The sequence below is a fragment of the Benincasa hispida genome, chromosome 4 (assembly GCF_027475165.1).
Source record: "Benincasa hispida cultivar pf3 chromosome 4, pf3_genome.v1.1, whole genome shotgun sequence".
Lineage (NCBI taxonomy): Eukaryota > Viridiplantae > Streptophyta > Magnoliopsida > Cucurbitales > Cucurbitaceae > Benincasa > Benincasa hispida.
This window is the reverse complement of record NC_143481.1, coordinates 9,328,285-9,342,766: the sequence shown is the minus strand read 5'-3', so window position 1 is coordinate 9,342,766 and position 14,482 is coordinate 9,328,285. Positions and strand designations below refer to the sequence as shown.

At 32.9% G+C, this 14,482-nt stretch overlaps 1 protein-coding gene across 1 annotated transcript; it reads left to right on the top strand.

Annotated features, from left to right (window-relative positions):
- Positions 1-422: 422 nt before the first annotated feature.
- Positions 423-2,975, top strand: LOC120076392 (uncharacterized protein At4g06744-like). The gene is made up of 2 exons (XM_039030207.2): positions 423-1,408; positions 2,170-2,975. Exons 1-2 carry the CDS (start codon positions 667-669, stop codon positions 2,736-2,738), a joined length of 1,311 nt encoding a protein of 436 aa, XP_038886135.1. The 5' UTR covers positions 423-666; the 3' UTR covers positions 2,739-2,975.
- The last annotated feature ends 11,507 nt before the right edge of the window (positions 2,976-14,482 follow it).

Here is a 14,482-nt window from a genome sequence, read left to right as displayed (position 1 = left end):
ATATTTGTGCTTATTATATATGCTACACTCATCTTTATACATTCCACAAAATTATTCATCATAATTTATCATATGACAAACTTTTCTTACTTATTTTTAAAGATATCTTTGAACTTTTTTTTTTTTTTTGTATAATTAGAGTGAGATGCACAAAGATAGTACGTAATTGAATGTACCAAAGTATTGTTCTTATTATTACAAATGTAACATTCATCTCCATGCATCACTTTCATTATAAAGAAAATATATAAAAAAAATACTTTTTTAAAAAGATGAAAAGTTTGTCGTCACACACAATGATTTGTGAATCGAGCATTTGAGCGGGTTACAAAAAGATAGATGTAATCCTAGAAACACTTTGAAAGCATTTGGTTCACTAAATGGATTTAATATGTTGAAGTTAGTAAATTTGTATTTGGATGTATAGTTATTAGATGAAGTTTGAGGGAAAGATGACGAAAAATAGAAATATAGGAGAATATGAAGTTTTATGTAAAAAGTTGAAAAATATGAAAAATTGGGTTACTCCATAAATGAGTGAACTTCAAATTGGTGGGCCAAGCCAACCCAATCCAAGTATTTTTCTTATTATAAATGGGTGTTACCTCAGCTCCCCTTTCACACACCCCTCTCTCTTACAAAAAAAAAAAAAAATAATAATAATAAATGTGGCTAAAACTCTTCACCGTCTTTTTGGTTTTACAGTCGTCGTTCCTCCTGCATGGCGTCGTTGCCCAAACCGGACCACCGCGGCCGAACCCCACTATCACGAGGATTCGACCAAGGCCGTCCCTGATCCCACCGGGCGTCAAGCTAATGCCCCGGCGCCCAAATAACAACCCGGGACCTCTAGCCAACCGAGCCAGAATCCTATACATAACTCAAGAGCTAAAAAGAAACATCACCTACGACCCTAAAGGGTACACCAAAACATGGGTTGGCAACAATTACTGCCTCTTCAAAGGCTTCTTCTGCGACGTGGTTCCTGATCTTAACATCACTGGCCTATCCTCCATTGACTTCAGTGGCGCTAGATTTGGTGGCCCTTTCTTGAACTTCTATCGTTTCATTCGTAATTTGCCGGACATTGCTCTTTTTCATGCCAATTCCAACAACTTCACTGGCGTTATTAACCGCAACATCAACAAATTACGGTTCTTATACGAGTTGGATTTGAGTAACAATAAGTTCCTTGGTGGGTTCCCTGGATACGTCCTTGGAGCTAATAAATTGTCGTTTGTGGACTTCCGTTTCAATACTTATAACGGGTCGGTTCCGTATCGGTTGTTTAATATTGATACGGATGTGTTGTTCATTAACAATAATGGGTTCGGTGGAAGGATCCCGCAAGCCACCTTCGGTAACACGCCCGCGCTTTACATCACACTTGCTAACAACAAGTTTACAGGTTCTATTCCTCTATAACATTTAATTATTATATATCTTTCGATTCAAGTTTTTAAAGGTTTAATTTTGTGTGCTAAGTATAGTCCAACACTGTCGGTTTAAATTTGAAAGTCTATTACAAAGTTTTTAACAGTTACAATATTCTTAAAATGACATATAAATGTCTAAGCGTACATTCAATAATTATGTGACGAAAAAGACTTAGGTGTTAATGCAACTCAGTCAGTTAACCCATTAAAATTTGATAGTTAAAAAATATATTTTTGAAAAAGAAACATAAATTTTCATACAATGTAACAAATATGGATGCATGAAATATATGTGTAGTCTAGCTGTATTACACAGCACAAAGCCCAAAAAGTGAAAAAGATGACTACAAATATTAATTATAGAGGAAGAACAATGATGAGACAGTAAGAATCACTTTGGCCAACTACACCATTGTATTTTATTACAATTAAGAAAGAATATAATCTTAGAAACAAAGAGAGAGAAAAGAGATTATTATTATTATTATATAGAAAACGTAGGTAATTAAGTATATTATATATGAGGAACTACTTCGACAGTCATATATATAAAAAAAATAATTATTAAAAGAGAAAAACTTAGGTACAATCCACTACACCTATCTCCTGTACAGTCCAAGATTTTATGTTTTAAATATTTTTTAAAAACTTTGTTTGTGTGGTAAAAAAGTGGGAATACATGAGGTAGGCTGCACCTGATCTGAATTGATTTTGGTGTATATGGTTTAAACAGGTCCAATCCCTCCAACCATCGGGCGAGCTTGGAGAACTCTTCGGGAAGTATTATTCTTAAAAAACAAACTCTCAGGTTGTTTGCCATTCGAGATAGGTTATTTGGTAAAAGCCACAGTATTCGACGCCAACACCAACATCTTAACAGGTCCAATCCCGCAATCTTTCGGCTGCTTATTTAGCCTCCAGATTCTAAACTTGGCCAACAACCAGTTCTACGGACCCATCCCAGAATCCCTCTGTAGGCTTCCAGATATCTACAACATCACTCTAAGCAACAATTACTTCACAAGAATCGGCCCACAGTGCCGAAAATTAGTCACAGCCCAAAGGCTCCACGTACAAGGCAACTGCATTCCGGGCTTCCGATTGCAAAAAACACAAGCCCAATGCGCCACGTTCTTTGCCAAGCCCAGGAGCTGCCCTCGAGCCAACACGTTCAACTATGTCCCATGTACACTTCCCACGGCGGCGCAACTCAATGCGGCTGCTGTTACTTCTGTGGAGAATATGGTTCCTCCTTCACCACGCTCCTATGCGGCGCTTGAAAGGCCTCATCCGCACCATTGATTGTTTACTACTACTACTTTTTCTTTTATTTTCCTTGGTGCCTCCTCCAATAAAATTACGATGATTAAGATTTGGGTTTGTGATTTCTACGTTTTATTTGTTTTATATTTTTATTTTCTTGCTGCGTTTGATGCCCAATGTCACAATGTGCATTATCCTTTTTAAGTTTTAACATATTCTGTAATTGAGTGTTTAGTTTGATGGTTTGATGTTAATGGAAAATATGGTTGTCTGTCTTCTTTTAGCGTATAATGTCGAATGTGTAAAAGAGATGGTTTTGGTTGGACATGACTTTTAAGAGACGATCAATTGCTTTTGCCTGCAGCTGGCCCCCAAATTATTATTTGCTTGCTAAAAAAATTATTCCATGTGACACAACATTCTGCTGGCTCCAATTACGACATATTTTTGGGGCATTTTTAAATATAAAAACTATGTAAAAATATTTATATTTTATAACAAAAATTCTAAAAATACAAACAACCCATGAAACCTTTTTGCTATAAAATGTAAATACTTTTGGGATATTTTTATTTATAAAAATTCTCCTATTTTTTTTTATCATTTTAGATTAATTTAATGCTTTTTTTTTTTTGTTAAAATATTATTTTAGTTCCTATGTTTTGAATTTTATTATATTTTGATTTACCTACTTTTAAAGGGTAGTGTGAGACATTGAATTGAGATATGATGTTTGAAGTTCATATATCTTTATATATGTGTGGGGTTCATATGTTTGTGTTCGAGGTGTATAATTATTTGATCTGAGTTCATATGTCGAAATTTATATGTCTGTGTATGGGATGCAGAGTGAGGTATCTAGTGTATTTGGTGGAGTATATATGTTTGGGCTTTTATGATAGACTATTTTTAAAAAATTATTCAATAATTCTAATAATTCTACCAAATAAAATATGTGGATTGCAATTTTTTCCTTTTAATTTTTGAAGTTTTTATTTTTCTTTCTTTCTTTCATTCATTTTTTTTTTTGGTAATTGATAACTTATAGAAATACAAGTTATTTTACCTCTTTTATCTAAAAACAATTAGGAAAAAACTTTGAGAATGCGACAACTTGATAAGGAATTCATAAAAATAATTGTATCGTGCGACCACATACACAAAGTCTCACTATCTACGAAAGATATAAAAATAGTGTTTTTTGGGTGCATGAAATCTATTTATGCGATCGCAAGGAATTCTCGACACCAACATTAGAATCGCATAGTTGAACAAGTTGGTAGCCTTATGCGATAGAGGATGACATGACGTATGGGCGATGGAAGTCAAATCAGAGACTAAGTTGGTAGCTGACAAGAAAAGCTTTACGGCTGAGCCAATAAACTTCTGACGCGGAGCCGGCGGCGGATCAAGGTATATAAATTAATGCACCTAATCAACATAATCATTAGTGAGAGAAGAAAAAGTTACTCATGACGGCTATAAATACCCAATGAGATTTTTGTGCAAAAAAAAAAAAAGAGAGAGAAGGATAGCTGATAGCCAAGAGCCAAGACATTGGATAAAAACTTTGCCTAAATTTTGACTTCAAAAACACTTCTCCTTCGAGCCCTCGTGTAATATTAAATGAAAGCTTAGGATTTCTCTCTGGAAGCAAGAAGGAAACCTCACCTTCAACACACTCTCTATGAAGCAGTCATCTATAGTGCCGGAGGAAGCAAGGAATTACATACCACGGCTTGATTCTCTATCTCTCTCTTTTTTTCCATAATAGTTATTTGTATTATGTAAAACGTTGAAAGACTCTTGTTTCTCAATATGAATGCATCTACGATTTATCTTTTATCCATCTCCTCAATTTTTACCATGAACAACTAATTTCTTTATGGATTGAGAAACATTGCAACTAACATAAACTAACTAAGGCTTAATCATGCGTTTAACTTGTTTTATGTATGCTTTATAAACTATTTGAATAAGTCGAAAGATTATTCCAAGTAGATGAAATTTAGGTTTGAAAAAGCCAAAGATTTAAACCTCATAAAATAAGAAAAGAGTATCTTTATGATAGAGTTAGAAAGCAAGCAAAGGAAGAAAAAAACGAATCATTAAGCATTTTAATTCATCGATTTTAGCTTTAAATTAAGCATGCTCATAAACTAAAAGGAGGGTTTCATAACTAACTTTTGAAGATTTTCTTGAATCACATTTCCAACTGCAAATCTTCTCCAAATCTTGTTATGGATCACCACAAGGTCTAACAAGCTTAGATTAAGGGAATAAAGGAGATGAGCTTCTGGTTTTGCAGATGAAACCCAGATTTTAACCCTTGAAATTTTTAGCTAATTCACCTCTGAATCATATCTGATTTCCACTCGGATGGTTTTAATGCATGACTCTCATGCAAACACTCCTCTTGCATGAATTACAGTTCCGACTTGAATTAATTGAGCTCAGGAATAATGGATTAATGACTAAGCTAATTGGAGAAGAAGTGGAAAAATCTCAACTTTTCCATTTCCAATTTTTCTTTTTCTTCTTTTTAATTTGAAATTATTTTTCAAATTAAAACTTAATTTCAGTTTTAATTTATATTTAAAACTGAAATTGTATTAATTTTACAAAAATTAATTCAAAATTAATTTTTCTAACAAAATTAATAATTAATAATTAATTAAATAATTTAATTAATTTTTCTAATGAATTTAAATACCAAATATTTACATTAATTTATCACCAATTTCATTATCATGAATCCAAAGATCCTTTTCTACTAAAATGGATGTAGGCAATTCTCATCAGATTTCGCTTTCAAAATCAAACTAATTCATGGAATATTTCCTGCTTAATTTAACACATGATTTTTTAGATTTTTTAATATTTAATTAACTCTCCAATTCCATTTAATTCCAAAATTAAACGTGTCATTGTATCACATATAATTACCAATTCCCTTAATTCTAATTTGAACATTTCAAATCAACATATCACACTATTATAAGATTAATCCGTTTGTGAGCTAGTAAGGAAACCTAGTGGACCTATAGATCATGGACTCCAACGATCCAAGATTAATTGGTTAAACTCTTTACACCGAATTAACCCCCATTCGTTAACTACTAGGTCACTCCACTAGAGCCCAAAGTTGCACTCTTCTCACTGTAGATATATTGTGTCCACTCGATATAACCATGATTTGTAAATTAACCCTTCACGAGTTTGTTCGTAATAACGGTTGGGTCAAATGGTTGTTTTACCCCCGATATTACCTTTTGTTCCTTAAGTTCCACTGATTCTCTAATGAACAATATGTTTGTGATCCGATCATCAAACCGAGTCCCTCGTGAGGCCCCTTGTTCAAGACCCGAAGTCAACACTTAAGGAAACAACCTTTCTACTATCCCTAAAAGCGGGTAGGAGTGAATTCCATCTTACACTCTATATCCCCAGCTATCTACCCAGTCATACCTTTGATATGAGAGGCTTATTGAGCCAGCACTGTTGAGTCAACCCTCACTCATGAAAATCTAAGGATAATCCCGAATAAACAGGAATTCATAGTTAGCTCAGGATTCAGGTTAAGTTACCTAGGCCATTGTTATGAAATAATCAGTCTTAAACAGTTAACAACGTTATAAAGTAAAAGTGACTTATTTCATGGTCCGATCTTGTGCAAACTCATTGCACAGGACGCTTCTACTCCTTATGTCATCACATGTACGAATTAGGATCACATCGTCTGTAGCACTTTACAACTCCTTGTACCAACTATAGAGTGAGCCGCATTTGATAGTGTTACCAGAATAAGGCACCCAACCTTATTCATATACTATAGATCATTTTGACTATTTACTCGAACCTAATCCACTATTATGTCTTCACATAAAGTTCAAGTACTTGTGTAATAGTCTTAGATCTTTTAGTTTATTGGATTTATTTCTAAAACGAAATAAGTAATTCATATATATTCAATAACAACTTTATTGAATTTTCAGAATAAGTTTTATTGTTTACAATCCACAAGTTTTAGGACATAAAACCCAACACTTTAGAAATAAAGAAACATCTTTTATATCAAATACTCATCGCATGGATCCTAGAGATAGGATATGGTGGCTAAATACACTGAGAAGTATAGGTTGTAATTTTTTAGTAGTTTGCTTGAACGCATGATTTATGCATTTATTTAGGAATGATAATGAATGTTTTTCTCAACCCTACCTTTATTCATTCGAATCTTGCACATCTCGCATATAGTGTTTCACTTACAATTGTGATTTCTATTACATTCATCACTCTTTATTTTAGCAATAGAATAGGATCAAAATCATCGCATATCTAGTAAATAACTCACGTCAAGATTGAAACAGGACTTGCTAACACAAATATAGAACGTAATCCCTGAGTTCGACCCTGCACTCATCGGGGCTCTAGTTTACACTTGGGTCTAACTAGGTAAAACAATATGTTAATAAGACATTACATGACACTCACTCCATTGCATATTTAAAACAAATTGGTAATGAACAACAATTAACTCACTACATTTCTTGTAGGAATATAGTTAAATAAAATGGGAAACCAAAGAGAAGTCAAAATTTTTTATTCTTAATTTTTCTCCATGAATTTCATCAACATTTTCTTATTTTTCTTCTTATTAATTTGTTGTTGCTCTCTATTTTTATTATTATATATTTTTACTCTATCATGATTTTTTTTTAATTGAATCTCCCCCATCATCTCAGCAGCCAATGGAATGCCACCACATTTCTTCAACAGTTTCACTTTCATTTCCTCTAAATTTGGAGGATCATTAGAGAACAAATCTTCATTATCACTATTTCTTTCCAAAAAAATTTCTAGAAAAAAAAAATCTTTATTTTATGGTTTTTCTTTCTTTTGTATGTGTTACATACTATTCAACTACATATACATACTTTTCCAAATATTAACACTCATTTGATATATGAAGTCAATTGAATAAAAGTATATTTTACAAATTTCTATGTATAAATATTGCACTTAATGTAGACAAAATACTATTATTTATATAATCAACAACCCTACAATATACTTAACCGTCATTGGTTTTATACTAGTCAAAAGTGGTTCTCGAAATTAATTATCGAAGATGATTTTCGCTAGAGTTTGTAGTTGGAGTCTGAAGTTGGTCGCATGAAGGTGTTATTGGAGTTGGTAGCCAGAGTTTATCGTCAGAGGTGATTTTTGGAGCCTGAAGTTGATCACTGAAATTGATCGCTTGAAGATGGTCGTCAAAGTTGATCATCGAAGATGATTTTCGTTGGAGTTTGTAGTCGAAGATGGCTATTGGAGCTCAAAGTTGGTCGCACGAGGGTGGTATTTGAATTGGTTGTTGGAGTTTTTGTCGAGTAGGTGGTTGTTGAAGTCTTGAGTTGGTTGCCGGAGTTGTTTACTAGAAGGTGATTATCAAAAGTGATTTTCGTCGGAGTAGGTGGTTGTTGAGGTGGTTGTCGGAAGTGGTTGCCAGGGTCCAAAATTGGTCGTTAGACTTGGTCGTGTGAAAGTGGTCATCAGAGTTAGGACACTAGAGTTATCATCAGAGGTGTTTGCTAGAGCCCAAAATTGGTCGTCGGAGTTTGTCGTCGAAGGTGGTTATCGAAACCCGTAATGGGTTCCCCGAGTGTAGCAATGATAGTCGTTGACATTGGCCGATGGATGAAGTCACTAAAAGCATTGAAAGAAGGGAAGGTTGGGGTGAGTTAGTAAAATATACCCACTCAATTCTACCAACATTTAAAGTTGGTGGGCCAAATATTGAGTTGGTATCTTATATTAACTCGACTCAACTCTTGTTGGTGAGCCAAATGCCCCATAATAGTCTAATTTAAGTTTTTATACTTCTGATAGATCTTAGAATTAATTTTTATATTTTCAGTGATAAAAGAGTATTGTGTCATAACTCAATTGATATAAAGTATGTGCTAGTAGCCAAAATATAGATGATATGAATCCTCTCACCTCTATTGTATTAAAAAAGTCTGAACTTATGAGGTAAAGTCCAAGACAATTTAAACCCTGAACTAATAAATGGTATCAATTTAAACCTTCAACTTTTGTGAAGTGAATGTATCAATTTACACCATTCATTACGTTTTGTTTGGAAAAATTACGAGTGAAATCTATAACTGTATCAATTAAACCACTAAATTTTCATAAATAAATCAATATATACTCTTAGACAAAACTTCTTTTGAAAATTATCCACGCATTTATTCTAATCATCCATTTTGTAATATTGACATTTGAAAAATCTACACGAGTTTGAGAATTAATGTGTGAATGATTTTCAAAGGTAACCATGATAAAGTATCTAAATTGATTGGTTTATGAAAATTTAGAAGTTCAACTGACTTAAGTTATAAGTTTCACATGATATTTTCGTCGAATATCACATAAAAGATTATATAAATTGTAATTGATAATTCTCAAAATTTAGAAGTATAAATTGATATTGGTTAGAAAAACAAAAGAAAAAGTGCCAAGAGATGCGACGTAATGGGCTTCAACAGGCAAGAATTCATATGAGATTATTGCATTCTCATTATGAAGAAAGAAAAGTTTTGTATTTTGAACATTGCATTCAAAACGTGTATAATTAATTAATCATCGCCAACAAACGAGGCAAGATTGTGGGGTGAATCATTTGCATTTTTCTTCCCATCGCTTTCAAACATGTCCTTGATTAATTACTATTTAAAATTAGAGATTAATATTTAGTTGCTTGAACTATATTTTAGGTTAGATTAAAATACAATTTTGATCTACGTAATATATAATTTCAATAGATCTTAAAATTAACCTCTCATAAATTTATTGTTTATTTTTTTAAACGAATTGTATTATCATTTTTTCTGTAGATTATGAAAATATATTTGTATAGTATATTTTATTGCATGAGAAATATTTTATGATTTAATCAAATTTAATAAAATTTTAACTTTAAAATACTACATCTAAGATTTATTAAGAGTTAAAGAACATATTATACGTAAAATAGAAAATTCATGTATCTTTTGACTCAAAATTGAAAGTTTTAGACACTCATTAAAGTTCAATGTGTTTGATGAGATTTTCAAAGAAAATTAATTCGTTGAGTGAACTTTGAATTTATATCGACTTTAGCATGGTATGGTACGGTGAGTAAAATCTCTAATAAAGGATCATTTTCCAAGGTTGAAGGAAGCTTAAATCCTCCATATCAGGGTATTTATTATTGGAGTATGATTGGCTTATTTATTAAAGGTAAAACTTGAACAATATATTACGTAACATGTTTCATGTCATGTTAATTCTTCCTTCAAATTGGTTTCTTAGATGTTGATATGTGTAATGCATATTTGCTGGCATATTTTTCTTGTCCATTGTGAAGGAATTTTGAATGCCCTAAGCTGAAGCAAATTATTGTTGTTGTGTCCTGATTTTATTTTACAGAACATCAAGCACACTGAGTGACAGAAACATGTAATAAACAAAATAATTAAGCATGCTACTCTACATAAAATTAGAGAGGAGAAGGGATTGTGAGAAACTCACCCTTGAAGAACATCATATTCTCCCTTCCTCTCCATAGCACGAACACTGCTTCTCTCGATCTCCCGAACTTAGCACCGCCACGAATATAACAGTAACAAAAGGACACCACCACAACATTTTTCTCGTTATTCTCAAGGTGAGAATTAAGGTGGAGTTTCTCAGGCTCGCTTGGAATAATTTTGGTGAGAAGGGAGAGGAGTTTTCTTTGAGAACTCATTGAGAGAAAATCTTAGAACATAGGGAGAGGGATAAAGAAGATGATTCTCTTCTATGAAACTGTTTCACCTTCTTATCTCACTCAAAATTAACTCCCTATTATTTTAATTAAAATGAGAGAAGTTAAATAACTCTCAAGGGAGTTATTATTTAAAATTCAAAATTTGAATTTAATTAATATGTATTAACTACTTTAATATATATATATATATATATATAGACATATTAAACTATAGGTTATATCACATATAGTCTATACATTATATTATATCACACATGATATAACCTATTATTTTCTCATAAAACTATACAGATTTAATATGAATCATATTCACATTAATTTTAACATATAGTTTTTATATCAATCTCATTCATATAGTAAATATTTGAATCGTATTCAAATATTTATCTCTCTCATTAAACTATATAATGTATCAACATACATTATACTTTATAATATGTCTGAAAGGAATCGAATCCCATGGAAGCGTGTAATCGCGATGGAATTCAAAATCGATTTTATAGCAAACAAAAACAATAAAAAAAAATTATACAAAAATAGAAGATAAACATCAAGTTTAAGGATGCTATTAAAGAAGAAGTAAAGGAGAAAATGATCTCGCCTTTGTTGAATCCCGATCTTCAAGTATTTCCTCCTGTTTTTCTCACGAACGCCTCTTCAACGAAAAAGGACACCACCATAAGAGTAACCTTATTATTATTGAAGGACTATAAGGTCTGATGGGAAACGCGGATCGTGTCCCAATTTTTTTTATTCACAGAGAATTAAATTTTCAAAGAACTACATTATGTATTTTAACAAAATTTACATCATGCTTCAGATACATTACAGAAGGAATTCAGGGTTAATCACATCTACCCTTGAAGCCAAATGAATCTTCACGAATTCCTCTTGATGGGTCACGAATTCTCCTTTTGATCACGAATAGAAATAACAACCTAAAACCAGAAAGGCTAAACACCCCCATGAGGCAATCCTCTGTATTCTCCTTAGGGTAGAGTGAGAATAATAGAATTTGTGGGCTATGGTATATTTAATTTTGGGAGTGAGGGAGAAAATAGGGATGAGAATAATTTTCTAGGGAGAGATAATTGTTCGCATGAGATTTCAAGGGAAATTTATTTCGTAGAACTGAAACTTTGTATTTGTATTAATTTTGTGGAAAGTGAGTACAATCTCTAATACATAGTATTTTGATGCTTTCAAAATAAACTATAGTCTTTAAGTTGGTTGATCTTATTGAATGATCGGCCTTTGTACTTGTTGATCTTCTTGGATAATCGGCCTTTGGGCTTGATAATCTTTTTAGACTATCGACCTTTGGGCTTGTTGATTTTCTTGGGTGATCGGCCTTTGGGCTTGTTGATCTTCTTGGACGATCGGCCTCTGGGCTTGTTTATCTTCTTTGATGATCAACCTTTGGGCTTGATGATCTTCTGGGATGATAAACCTTTAGGCTTGTTGGTCTTCTTGGATGATCAGTGTTTGCATGAGGCTTCCGGAGAAACTTGTTTCGTGGAGTTGAACTTGAGTTGGTGTTAATATTGAAGTTGATTTGATGCGATGTGGTTCGATCTCTAATACTTGATCCTCTGATTCTCTCTCAGTTGGGTGAATTTGCTTGACTTGAAGAAGAAAAGCACCGAACGTTCTTGAAGCAGAAGTCTTGGAAGAGTCTTCTTTGTGTCTTCAGTCTTCTGTCTTCTAGGAGTGGAGTCTTGGAAGTCTTCTGCTTGTTGATGAATTCTCTGGACTCTCTGAATGTAGAAAATGCTTGTATTTTCAAAGGACTTTAGTCTTCAGAATGCTTGCATATTCAAAGGACTTTAGTCTTCAGAATGCTTGTATCTTCAAAGGATTTCAGTCTTCAGGTGTGATCAGCTTCAGGAATCAAGGAGTCTTTTGGTTATAGAGAATTCCCTATAAGCTCTCTGGTGTATAGAATTGTTGACCCCTCAACTGAGGAAAGCTTATCTATTTATAGAGTTCACAGGTGGGCTTGGGCTTGGTTGATCCATGGGCCTGGCCTTTGGGCCCAATTAGTTGGACTTAGGCTTGGTTGGTCCATGGAGTTGGCCTTTGGGCCCAAGTAATCGGATTTAGGCCTGACATTTGGGTCAAATTCAGCATATTTTTGGACTTAGTTGGACTTTGACCTAAATAATAATATCAAATTGGGTCTAATTAATCTTATCTGATTCAACGGTCATGATAAAACCACGTGGCATCATCGAAATTTGTTTTCAACTTAAATTCAAGATATATGTCAACTCCTACCAAATTTAATGATTTGGAATTTCATCATTAATTTAGTAAATGACGTGGCAACTTGTGATTGGTCTAAAATTTCTCATTCAAACCCCCTCTCGAGATTTATGCACATACATGAGTGGATGAATCTCGAAAAATATAAAGTTGGAATCAAAATCCAAATATATTTGTTCTTAAGTTTGACCTCAATTGATGTGTCAGTCAAATTATGAATTTAGTACATAAGTTTAACTTGAATTTGGGATAAAATTTAGAATATCGCCAAATTTATGAAAAATTTTGAGCTTTGTCTCAATTTAATTTGATTTGGATTAAGATAAAATTTGGGATATGCCCAAATTTGAATAAAAATATATATTTTTACTTATCCGCTCAATAGGATACTTGAATTTGGAATATGACCAAATTTTAATTTGGAATGAATTTTAGATCTTTTCCACAACTTGATTTAGAACTAAATTTAGATGAATTTGATATAAAATTTGGAAGATGCCCAAATTTTAATTTGAGATTTTATCCTTAATAATTTAGTTTGAGGATAAAAGTCTGATGATTTGGATTTGGGATAAAATTTGGAATATGCTCAAATTTTAATTTGATTTAATAATTTGGGATAAAGGTATGCTTTAGTGATTTAGGTGGGATAAAATTTGATATATGCTCAAATTTTAATTTGAGATTTTATCCTTAATAATTTGGCTTGAGCATAAAAGTCTCATAATTTAGATTTGGGATAAAATTTGGAATATGCTCAAATTTTAGTTTGAGATGTTATTTGCAATTTAATCTCAATGTTGAATAATTTTTATTTTAAATAAAATTTGGAATATGGTCAGATTTTAATTTGACTTTGAATAAAATTTGGAATATGTCCAAGTCTTAGTTGAAGATAAATTTGAGGACAAAATCTAATAAGATTAAATTAAATAGGAAATTTGTTTAATTTAATTTGAAATTAGGATAGAATCAAATTAGAAAATCTGATAAAAAATCTAATATTTTAAATCAAATCTTTTATTTGACTTGGATTTCCTAAGTTGTTATGGAACCTAGAGAATCTCTATAAATAGGACCCCAAACCCCTCCATTATCTTCATCCCCCTCCTCTTCTTCTTTCAATTTTTTTTAAAGAAAATTTCATATTTTTTTCTCTCTTTTTTTTCCTTCTTTTTTCTTTACTGCCCCTGCCTCTTTTTTTTTTTTTTTTTTTGTATTTTTGCATAGATTTACTAATTTATCCCCTTTACTCTTTTGTAGGAGCTAAAGTGCAACTCAAGAGAGTACAACCGTGTCTTTTGTAGGATGACCTTGGTATGGTCTATCTACTATATACTTGTTCATGCTTCCTGATTGTCATGGGAGGGGCCCTGCAAGGCTTACAACTCTCTCATGCTTTCGCCCTAGAGAGGATCCCGATAATGTCTACCTTATAGCACCGTTCGCTTATCCTGATCATCATGGGAGGGGCCCTGCAAGGCTTACAACTCTCCCATGCTTTCACCCTAGAGAGGATCCCGATAAGGTCTATCTTGTAGCACCGTTTGCATATTTTGATCGTCATGGGAGGGCCTACAAGGCTTACAACTCTCTCATGCTTTCACTCTAGGGAGGATCCCGATGAGGTCTACCTTGTAGCACCGTTCGCATATCCTGATCGTCATGGGAGGGACCCTGCAAGACTTACAACTCTCCCATGCTT